The sequence below is a fragment of the Clinocottus analis genome, unplaced genomic scaffold (genome assembly GCF_023055335.1).
Source record: "Clinocottus analis isolate CAN_PGR_092001 unplaced genomic scaffold, fCliAna1.0.p SCAF_17, whole genome shotgun sequence".
Classification (NCBI taxonomy): domain Eukaryota; kingdom Metazoa; phylum Chordata; class Actinopteri; order Perciformes; family Cottidae; genus Clinocottus; species Clinocottus analis.
In genome coordinates this window covers 9,171,709-9,183,682 of record NW_027175898.1, presented here as the reverse complement: position 1 = coordinate 9,183,682, position 11,974 = coordinate 9,171,709, and the positions used below count along the sequence as shown (strand labels likewise).

The 11,974-nt window shown below is 38.8% G+C and overlaps 1 protein-coding gene across 1 annotated transcript in view; it reads right to left on the bottom strand.

Moving 5' to 3' along the window:
• Positions 1–11,974, bottom strand: part of myo6b (myosin VIb) — a 32,854-nt gene that overhangs the window by 14,701 nt on the left and 6,179 nt on the right. Inside the window, exons 5-21 of the mRNA XM_068580073.1 lie at positions 11,670–11,799; positions 11,435–11,540; positions 11,001–11,056; positions 10,800–10,897; positions 10,534–10,698; positions 9,799–9,879; positions 7,781–7,961; positions 7,513–7,657; positions 5,919–6,076; positions 5,467–5,558; positions 4,966–5,038; positions 3,510–3,637; positions 2,558–2,653; positions 2,005–2,175; positions 1,088–1,126; positions 887–980; positions 1–45 (exon numbers count right to left, since the gene is read on the bottom strand). The exon at positions 1–45 is cut by the window's left edge and continues 86 nt beyond it. Coding sequence (XP_068436174.1) covers positions 1–45; positions 887–980; positions 1,088–1,126; positions 2,005–2,175; positions 2,558–2,653; positions 3,510–3,637; positions 4,966–5,038; positions 5,467–5,558; positions 5,919–6,076; positions 7,513–7,657; positions 7,781–7,961; positions 9,799–9,879; positions 10,534–10,698; positions 10,800–10,897; positions 11,001–11,056; positions 11,435–11,540; positions 11,670–11,799 — 1,858 coding nt within the window. The remainder of the gene's footprint in view (positions 46–886; positions 981–1,087; positions 1,127–2,004; positions 2,176–2,557; positions 2,654–3,509; positions 3,638–4,965; positions 5,039–5,466; positions 5,559–5,918; positions 6,077–7,512; positions 7,658–7,780; positions 7,962–9,798; positions 9,880–10,533; positions 10,699–10,799; positions 10,898–11,000; positions 11,057–11,434; positions 11,541–11,669; positions 11,800–11,974) is intronic.

The following is an 11,974-nucleotide window of genomic DNA, read 5'->3' as shown; positions in this document are numbered from 1 at the left end:
TGGATGGGAACCCGCCCTGCATCAGGTCCAACACCGACACCATTCCTAATCAAAGAAAACACACAGCCAAAGAAAACAAAAGCAGACAATATTTTAGAGGAACATTATGAGCATGTAGGCAGTTTAAAGTAAACACTCTCTGGGTTACATCCCTCACAAGTACCTTATCAACGTCTAACGAGTATGTTTATGTGAGAATAGTTCCATATCGTCAGCAGAGGGGCACTGCATGAAATAACTATGTTAATTTAATAGAATCACACTCTCAAAGGATATTGCAGGATGATATTACCTTCTGCATCAATTACGGCAACATACTGCTATTTGCACTGTTTTATGTTTGAAAAATGCAGACTTCCACTTAGTTCAGGAAAAAAACGGTCTGAAATGTTTGTATTTCAAACAAAGACAATCTGCACAGAAATATAGGTCTCTCATGTTTTTTCTAGTCGCTTCAGTTTGACATAATGCAACCTTTGTGGAAAGCAGTTAGAAGAAATGTAAATGTATATGCCCCGCCTTCTTTGAACACTTTCCTTTTTGAAGAAAGGTCCAAGATTTAGTTAATATTCTGAGATTCTTGGGTAGGTTTTATTGTTATTTTAGAAATGCAACACAAGATATTTCAGTATTGGTGTCCTCCTAAAATCCATAAATAAAGTATATCTATCTATCTATCTATCTATCTATCTATCTATCTATCTATCTATCTATCTATATATATATATATATATATATATATATATATATATATATATATATATATATATATATATATATATATATATATATATATATATATATATATATATATATATATATATTGTGACTATAACAACTATAACAACTTTCTACAGAACATGTTGAACATTGTTTTTGGTCCCACCTGAGCACTGCAACTGTGAGAGAATCAAAGCGCCTTCAAACTTGTGGCTGACCATCTTCAGATTGGGTTTTACACAGCGGATGAAACTTGAGCCCTATGCACACAAATATTAATTAGTGCTTATTGACTCTGAGAAAAGAAAAAAGGATTTCTCAAAAATATACAATGGACCTGACATATAACTGACATATCACTACTCACAGTACTGCGAAGCTTTTCCAGCAGTAGGTTCAGCTGGGTCTGTGTGTGCAAGCAGAAGAAAGGAAATGTTTGAAATTTGATTTTAATATTTGTAATGAAGGTAGCAGCCCAGACAGACATTCCAAATGATGTCACATTTTGACAGAAGATAATGATTTTAACATGTTTCCAACTGTATTAAAAGAGGACAACCAGTCCTACATTTCCTCTGAATACAACACATCAGAGGCTTTTTGAAACGTGCACGTCATCTTCGTGCTTGAGTCCATGTCTGGTCCATTAGTGATGAAAGCAAAGAAGCTACATTAGAGATACAACAAAAAGTGTATTACTTTTTGATTTCAACACAAAGTTTTGTTTGTGTTTGATTCTTACTTCCTCTTATTTTTTCACTCCTCCTGTTTTCTAACTAATTTTTGTTATACATCAAACAGATTTTATCCAGTTTTGTCCACCAAGGAATGTCTTTCTCAGAAGAAAGAGGTGGAAGGGGAAAGGTGGGAAGAAGTTCTCGAAGAAAAGTTATAGAAAAAGTTTGGAGATTGGAGATCGAAAAGTCTGAAAAGACAAGACATTTTTACACTTTTTAAATCAGTAAACACGAGCAGTAAACTGAAGTGAATTTCCAGAAGAACATTTACATAATAATTGCATCCACGTAATTTTTCTAAAGGATTTCATCCTGGATGTTTCATCTTTAAATTGCTCCTGTTTGCTCCAGTTTGGAAGAAATGTGTTCAAAGCTATTTGAAATATAATTTTGAAAATGAAAGATAGTAGAATCTACAATAACACAAAATATAGCATCTTAAATTCAGAGGATTAATCAGTGGCATGAGCATAAATATTACATGTGAATATCAAAGTATTAAACTAGCATGTTTTTTTCCATCATATGAATGCTTAGGGACTCTGACCTTAAACTTGTTGCCAACGCTGATGAAGCCAAGTTTGCCTGCTTTCTGTTTGGAGTCCTTGTTGGTGATTGAGTTCTCAAACAGCTCCCGAACAAATCTGTCTTTGGATTCAGACACTAAGCTCTCCAGGGACATGTGCAGGGCGTCATTGTTCTTCTCCACAAACCGAGTCTGTGGACAAACATGCACATGCATACTTTTATGTGCAGTAGTGGCAGACTTCTATACAGATGTACGAAATCCAAAACCACACAAAGAATTTCCCAATCGCTGCGGCAAACAACACACATCACCAAAGCAACTTTGTATAACTGGAAGTGACGTGTTGGGTTCGTACCAGTGCAGCAAATGTGTTATGGCTGGAAAGATTAGTCAAGATTTAAGGGGAGTTTTAGTTAACTTTAACTGCTAATTACTCCACTATCTTATGTAACTGGTTATTATAGAATAACACATTATAATGAGTGTTTTGTGAAACATATTCCAATACTGGGTTTATGAATTCGAGCCAGTCCCAACATCCTTAGCTAATACAATCTATGTTAGGAATTACCGTTTCATAGCAGACTGCTCCAGCAAAGTGCCTGATGATAAAGCCTTCGTCATCCCGGAGATTCCTGTGAATGGTCAACTTCGACTTCCTGGGTACCTAAGTGGGAGAGTAGGGAAACAAATCATATTTTGTGAGCAAAAACTCATATGAATTGATTTCTCTCTAATCTCATCCATCACCACCTCTACAGCATAATCTTGTTCAACAACCCGGGCACTGAATGAGGTGGGCTGGTTTGGAGAATGAAACATTTGGATCCATAAAGTGCAGTGAATTCCAGAAAAACAAGCCAGAAATAAAGTATTAGATAGTTTTACAAAATATGGACAGGGGGAATTTTAGTATATTTCACAAGATAGATTAAAAATGCCATGTTCCTCTTATGTGGCTATAGGAATATAAAAGGACCCCCAAAAATCCATTACTGAAATAACTCAAAAACAATGGAGCACCCAGTATTTTTAAGATACATTAGTGTCATCAGTGAAAGGAGCCATACTAAATTCTGTAAAGCAGAAGTGTTAGCTCACAGCACAGTCAAGCACTTTAGATTAAGATACATGTATTTAACTCTATTACATGTATAGAACAGTCTTTGTTTGAGTAATAACTCTCCCTGCAGTAGCGTGTGCCTGCAGCCAGTTTGAAATTTTTAAAGCTACATTTCTAAAAGCATTTCATGCAGGAAGATATAGAGGCAGTGACCAAGAATAGCAAGAATGACAAATGCAGAGGTAGGGACTGTGCATCACTCACAAAACTATTGATCACAATGACAAAACCAGTGTGCAGTTACACCACTTCCTGGTTTTAAAAAATGTATTTGTGTACAAAAAAAAAACCCAGAATCATAGCAGAACATTGGAGAAAAAGCAAAGACAGAAGGAGAGAGGGAACTAAAAAGATGGTGGAAGATGAGAGAGGGAATGGGAACACAGCTGAGAGGTCTGACCGTCAGTCTGAAGTGGTCTTTATGCTTGCTGTGAACAGCTAATGCAAAGTGTTGGTCGCTGGGCTGAGGGAGACGGTTCTCTTCATCCAAAATGTCCAGGACTCCCACCAGCTTTGCTTCCACTAGGTCTGGGGAAACAACAATTATATGTGTATCAGGTACATTACTAGTATTATTATCATTCATGTTCATTCAAATCCAGCTCTACAATGTACAGGGAAGCACCAGTATAAAATGTATCCTAATGGCTAAGATGTTATTGATAAAAATACATTTTCTTTTTTATTTCCAAACTGGTAATATTTCTGACAATTTCATACTCACAGACATTTTTGAACACAAAAGAACACAGCTGCCATGTTTATACAAAAGTTAGAAAAGCAATCAACATTTAGTTTGTCAAAATGACATTTATTGAAAATTTCCACTGTTTACAGTTTCCGAATGTCAATATTCAAGGCACAAAGCACTTTCATCAGGATGCTCATTTCGCCATATATTTGAATTATTCATGCAGCATGCTGTTTGGAATATAATCCAACAGCCAAGGACCAAAATTTGCATGAACAAGCACCTGTGCATAAATCCTGAAGATTGATGAGTGAATTAATGGCCAACCCAAACGGTCATTTGCAAGTCATAAATGTTATCCACGGCTGTCAGTTAACCTCGCACCTGAATAATCACAGCCTTTGAAATACAAATCAAACGGCTTCACCTTGATACACTGACTACTTCGTGCCATTAATTCGAGGATTCACTCATGGACAGACACAACAAAAACAAGGAGGTGTTATTTCACCGGCTTCTCGTTGCACAATAGAGAAAATAAAACCCACAAATGCTCATCACGTTGGCTCCCTCCCGACACAGGGATATGCCATCGCCGTGGATAATGAGAAGTTGGTATTTCTGTCCCCCTGGCAGGTGTATTTTCGCTGCTCTGACGTGTAGCCCAGAGCAAAAACCACGGCCCAAATGAATGCCATGTGGGGGAGCTGATGTTACATTAGAACCAACCTCAGTAAACATGTGGTGTGTGGGCTGAACAGACAGCCGAGAGACACACTTTAGTTTTTGCAGCACAAGCCCTCAAAGGTCAAACTTCATCCTAATGATGTCCCCGAGTGTCCCTCGGTGGTCCTGTTTCTACTCTGAAAGATCACCCAAGGTACAGATACATGATATCGATACTCCTATACACCTATTTTGGCTGTTTGAAACCAGGTCAGGTCAAACATCTCATGAGCTTGAGATGTTTGAGTCCTGCATTATGGTTTTTACTTTGTTTCTGTAGTATGCAAGGCCGCGATATCTTTATTTTCAACAGTGAACATTTTTCAGGAGAATAGTACGCTTTTTAAGAAGTGCCTGAGCAGTGTTGGTGGGGAAATGTTAAAGCTGCAGATTTTGAGGATCAACATGGTGGAGGAAAGTTGACACAGCGCTTACTTACCTATGCAGTCCTGGTTGTCGACATAATGCACCTCATTCACTCCCAGGCCTTCCCTCTGATACAGCTCTTGTTCCTGCAGACAGGGCCCAGCGTCAAACCTTTTTTTTTAAAACTAAAATCTGATTCTGAAAATGTCCTGATTTAAAATGAGTAACTTCAGTACACGATCCACCTCAAAAATACACAATTCAGATAATGAGAAACATGCCTCGACAAGAATTGTGGCGCATTAATTGGAGACCTTGGAAAAGAATAACGTTAAGAGATCCCAGGAGAGAAACACGCCTCATCATGTCCCTCGAGAAATTAGCATTCTAATGAATGAAAAGCGCAGAAGAGACAGGAGGAAATAGAAATCAGAAAACTGAGATGAGAAAGACAGAGAAGCTTTGTGCGACAACCACTTCCTCCTTTCAGCAAGTTTGGCCTGTAAGTGACATGACATGGCAGGTTCCCCGGATAAAGACTAAAATCACGTTCATCCACAGGCTGCTCACCCACCTCTTTCAGAATACGCTCGTTGAAGAACTGCTGAAGTTTCTCGTTGCAGTAATTGATACAGAACTGCTCAAAGCTGTTGTGTTCGAAATACTCTAAGAGGAGGGAGGGGAACAAACAGAGGAAGCATAACAAAATCACATATTTCAATACATTTTTGCAACGCCTGTGTTAATTATGCAGTCTGGGGAAATTAATTCTCAAGCCAGATCCCTGGTAATGAAGCATGTGTATGCATTAGGTTACTTATATTAAGAAAAATGATGCACAGACAAGTGTCTCTTTAATGAACAGAATTCTAAACAAACCATGATGTGCAGAATGCGGCCACTCTATTAAGATGCGGAAACCCATATTTTTAGGATGTTATCAGTTATGTTGGGGCAAATCTACACATTGTATTAGGTTTAATTTAAACTTCCACATATCATTGAATGTTAAGTGCATTCTATTACCAAACCCAGCGATGTCCAACACCCCGATGAAGTTGGAGGACGTCTCGAAGGGGAAACATTGGTTGACTCGTTTGACGACATGATCAAAGAGGCGGCTGTACACTGCCTTGGCAAGGGCATCGCGGGCATTGTTGGCCTGCTCCACCTTTAGCGGCACCCTGGAGGGATACACAAAGAGGGGCAGTGAGAGACAGCTCAAAACTAGGAAATGATATTATGAAACCTATCTTTTGTGTTTATTCCCAATCAAACCATTTTTTTGCATAGCAGCAATATTTCAGCTGTGACACTTGTATGCCGCGTAGTCCCCCTTTTGATCTTATAGTCGAGCAAGGCGATTGTTTTAAAATGAGGGTTTCTGAGCCAAAGATGAGTTATTCAAACTAAAACATGAACTTTGAACTCTGCTACACGCTCTAATGGTCCTTTGAAAGATTTTTCTTTTTTAATATTTAGAGGGGTGGAGTGTGTGGTCAAAGTGCAGTTCCACAGTGACCCAGAGTTCAACTCACATGTCCCAGCTGAGAGGAAGGTGAATTCTAAATGAGAAGGTCTGGCTTTTGTTACTTTTTCTTTCCAGTCGAGCAATCCTCAAAAGAAAAAAAAACTCTCATCCATTACAAACAGGAATAGTCCACCTATGCTAAGGCTAACGTATCTTATTTAGTCAGAGAATAGGCCATCTTATCTCCATTTAACTATGACATTATGCAGTAAAACATAAATAGCCCTCAGTGACAGGCATTTTTATCCGTTGCAATGTTTCATTTACACACTAGTTAGAGACTCAACTCATCCCTGATACCGTCACATCCACCAACCCTTCTGTAACCCTCAACCTCCCAGGGGGGTAGGGTGGATCTGTCTGGGGATTAATGACAAAGCCATGCCCCCTTCTCTCCACCTGCTCCCCAAACACCGACCCTTTACTGTACTGCAGCCATGCTCGCCTGCCTCCTCAGATACAGGCTGAATTATTTATGTGGAGAAAACACTTTCAGGCCAGGCCAGCATCTGGCCCTCCTAAAATATTAATCCATCGAACCTGGCGCCATCACTCAAACACCACATTATCACCAAAGTACACAGGAGCAGTGCCAGTAATACTGCACCACATTCTCCAATTAACCTGCAAGAAATCTCCAGACGGTCATATAGTGCAGTTTACTTAAGCAAAAATATTTTTAAAATACCTCTACATTGGTTTTGGCTTATTTTCCCACGAGAGTTTGCTGTGAGCGATTAAGACGACGACTTCTGTGACCTTTCATATCCTCTGGATAATTAAACCATACAATAAAAGACTTCATTCAGTGTTCATGGTAATTGCCTTGCCCAAAAAAGATAATTGTAAGACATTATAAGGACAGTACCAGCAACAACAACATCACCATTATTCATGTCAATTTAATTCCATTTGGCTAATTATTAGCGATTTTCAGACCCATCATTTACACAGAGTGCAGCTGTCATTAACTATGACTGTGACTTCTGAAGGTACTAAGAGGGACATTTATTTTTCTCAACAAAAACAAAAGAATTTGCAAAGAGTCACAGGTCTTTGAAGCTTTTCCTAAAGCGATGCAGTTCTTACTTGATAACTGTTCCTTTGGCGCCCCCTGCTGTTGTGAGCATGATCCTGGTCGTGAGGCTGACTCGCAAATCATCCTGGTCCAGACCCAGCAGATCGGCACAATACTCTAGAGTCTGGCCTGACTGATTCATCAGGATACAACCACCTGAAACACACAGTAACACACGCCTTAAAAAAAAACATCCTACTTTAGTGTGTGGTTCTGGAAATGTGCAAGATTATTTACTCCCCTGTGTACCAGCCACAACATGTAAATCCCCCCTCTAACCTGAGGAGCTCCCTGTTTCTTCAAAATCAATGTTGCCCAGATGCAGAACGCCAGCAACCACCCTGAACAAGTCCAGCTTCTCAGCGTCGTCCAGGCCGATCTTCTTCATGGCCACGCACATCCTGTTGAAGTCGCCCACATCGTCGAGAAGAGGGTCCTTCAGAGCGCCGGCATTTAGATGCTACGAAACACACGAGAGAGTCAGAAACAGTCGAGGCCAGACGAGAAACAGACAATGTGTGAGAATTCAATTCAAACGATGATTTACTCAAAGAAGGGGTTTAAGTCTTCAATCTATGCTCTATATTCTAGCAATGTCATTAAATTGTCCACGCATATTGAGTAAACGTAAAAAAAAATAATTTGGGGGGACCCAACAACCTAGACTATAAAAGAGACATGTTCACATAATCAACATATTTCACATCATTGTGTAGAGCCTCCACCAGCAGCACACAACACACACTATGAGCGAAGGCGAAGACCAAGTGTATTTGTACAATTAAAGAAAAAAGCCAATGTAATAATGAGCAACATCTCAGCGATGAAGAAGGCAGAAGAACATACATGCATTATGAAATGTCACTATCACATTTCAGGATTAATTGGTAGTAAAGTTAAAGATAATAAACAACGGCTGCACAGTTATCACTGAATGAATACTACTGATAATAAGATAAGAGACCATTCAGGTTTTGTATTAAGCAGAATAAGCTTGCAACTTTTCATGTTTCATTTATGTGTTGACTATTTGAAAATGCAAAACTTTAACAATCGGTGGAAAAATATACAATAATTGTGCAGCCCTGTATTGTATGACTGAAAGCTGAGTAAGCAAACATCCCTTGTTTTGTATCTAAGCCCCATCCAGCCCAAACCTGGCAGACACATGCAGACAATGAGGAAGCATGCACCCTCATTTCCTGTTTGCACTACAAACAGCAGCAGGTAAACGAGAGTCTCAGTGTTTACTCAAGGAAAATACAGGATAAAGAACAGGGAGCACAAAACCCTGATAAGAAAGGAAACATCACCTTATTTTCCTAAATAACAGACACGTGGAAGGATAGACACATGAATAATGACTTGATTAGCAAGATATTAATAATTACAACCACATAGCGTACAGTGCCTCAAACATGAAGTTGTTGGTCACTGTTATTGTTATTTTTTGTAAGCACATAGTAAGCATATTAAATAACAACCCTTACACATGTAATACATAGCAAAACTTAACTATAACTCTAATATCTCTAATAAAAGCACATTATTTTATTGAAATTGTATTGTAAAATAACGGCTTTTACAATTCTAAAAAGGGTAGATAGAACATGAGAACACATTTCAATCATGACATATTTCAAAGAGGATTAGATATTGAAAGAAATATTTAAGAATGGAAGTTATGATTTGTCTATAAAAGGTAAAAGAAAATAATCATTGTTCTTTTCTTAATGTACTTAGGTTAAGCAAACTCATGAGTAAATCCATTGAGGAATATCTTTGTTAAACACTATCTGACCTAATTTTCCTCCAAAAAACCTTTGATTGGCATTAAAGAAGTTATTATTCTATCCTAGAAAACAAGAAGTGAAATGAACATGTATAATTAGTCCCTGAGAGAGCAACATGTCACACATATTCTTCTAATTCTTTCATCATATTAATTACACATCTTGCAGGCACTGTTTCTTTTCTGTGTCATACATAATTTATCTAATACACAGACCTGAACTAATTTCTTTGCATGAAATCGTCTTATTGACCAGTTTCTGCATTATGATCTCATGTTTGCAGCTGATTTCCTCAAGTATGTGTCTGGGGTTTGCTTTGAGTCTGTGCTTACGCGTCACCATTGGTAAAAGAATAATATACATGTCTCTAAATGATTCATTGCACAGGAGAGGAGCAAAACGTGTTGTATTACATTACATTCTTTGCCTTTGGTCCTTGACATAAAGGCAAACACGAGTGACCAAAATACTCTTGTGTTGGGTTTGAAGGATGATAGACATTACCTCAGGACTCTTGCGGTTCTGCATGATTTGGTTGTCAGAGTCCTTACTAGCAAAGTATCTGGTGCATCCTCGGTTCAGGTACTGCAACAGAGAAAATCAGCTTCAGACGTATTCAGTATTTTGCTCAATTAAATCCAGACACAGTATAAATGCATTTCACTTGTGGCGGTAAATCTATGGGGATATTTGTATTGATTTTCATCATCTGAAAGATTTACTTTGTCATCTTCCAATATTGCTCCACAGCTTACTAGTAGTGAACAGCGTGAACTAATTGCCTCTGTTGATGTGGGTGTCACCTTGGGGACCTGATATAATGACACCATGATAAACGTCTAAGGGAAGAGCTTCAGCTGCTTGTTGTTCCGTTAACATTTGTTTTGTCGAGCATGTAGAAGAAAATACATTCTGGAGTAAACACCTTTCTGCTCTCTGACTTTGCTCCTGTTGAGTTAAACATTGCATTCAAAAGAGAGAGAATTCAACTGGAGAAGGATTTGGTCGCTGAGGGGATTTTTATTTCACTTGGGAGGACTTCTCCCACTTCACAAAAAAAATAAGCTGTTGCGCCATCTAGTGGACTTCCATTGGACTGCCCCTTTTAAGATTTTCAAATTACATACAAAAACAGCTTTGAAAATGATCTCTTCTGTCTCTCTCATATCATCCTCACATGAGTATAATATGCCGATGCGGGCTACATTGCAGACCTGGTGTCGGTCTCGGCCCACTCACCCTGAAGCTGTCTGGAGAGTCCAGGTGCAGTTTCTTCTTGATGTCTTCGGATGCCCCGGCACACAGCCTGTAGAAGATGTGGTAGTTCCTCTCGTCGTTACTTTGCATGCAGATCCTTGACTTCTCCAGCAAGTAGTGGGAGACAAATCCACCCACGACTGCATTCTGGAAACACACGAGAAGAATTGGTCTTTAAACCTGATTTTAAAATTCATGTTGATGGCAAATTATAATCCAACCTCACGCGATCAGTGATAACCCATTACCTTTTCATTGAAGTGGATTTCAACAAACTTCCCAAAGCGACTGCTGTTATTGTTCCGTACTGTCTTTGCATTTCCAAAGGCCTCAAGCAGGGGATTTGCTGAGATTTGAGATGGAATGAAACATAATCAGAATCCACCTACATATGATATACACAGTATTGATAGTAATAGTTGATAGCTTTTGGTTTGTTATTTTATTACCTTCAACAATTCTCTCATCAATATCTTGACCACTTCCGTATGTTGTGGTGAGATATCTGAAGGGTAGTAACAAAATCAGGTCGACATCAACAATGATGATTATAGAATTAGATAGAAGGACACTAAAACCCAAAACACAGCTAAAATAGTAAAGATGACAGCAAAAGCTACATTTCTGCTTGTTTGATTGGCATTGCATTCATTTTATTGCGGCTTCACCACCTCAACTGTTCATCTTGGTGGGATAATTGCAAGGTAATTAACTATAACTCTCAATGCGGTACAGTGGTGAAATATTATGGTTTGGAAAGACAAATTTTGATTTACAAAACCATTTTAAATCCAGCGAACACACAGCCAGAAAGGAGAGAACCAAAGGTGAGTGCGAAGGGTAGATGAAGATGCAATGAAGGATGATTCATGTCGTCTTTTACCTGAGAACAAACTTTGTGTTTTCCGTCTTTCCAGCACCAGATTCACCGGAAACTATGATGGACTGGCTCATCTTGAGAACTTTCATGTCCCTGTAGGCTTTGTCGGCTAAAACAAATAAGAGAAATTGTGAATAAAAAGCTATATGGTTCAATTATAACTCTGCATCTCTTATGTTATATCACTTCAGCTTGTTACCTTGATGCTTAACAAAGATTAGAAGGTGTGAGCTCTCACCTATAGCATAGACGTGAGGTGGCAGAGTTCCCAGTGACTTGCCCTTGTACAACTTGATGGTGTCAGGGCCATACAGTTTGAGGATGTCATAGTAAGGATTCACAGCTATCAAGATATTGGCCACATACGTCTGAAAGAGATATACATACAGAGGCTCTGCAGTTGGAGAAAGTTCATCAACAGCAAAAATACATATGAATTATTGAATAATGAGACAACAGAGGTGAAAACGAGCCCAGTGACGGCTGCTAACTTGTTGCCCTGTCTTGCTTTCCCCATGTACCAGCTGTCCCTCATTTCCTAAG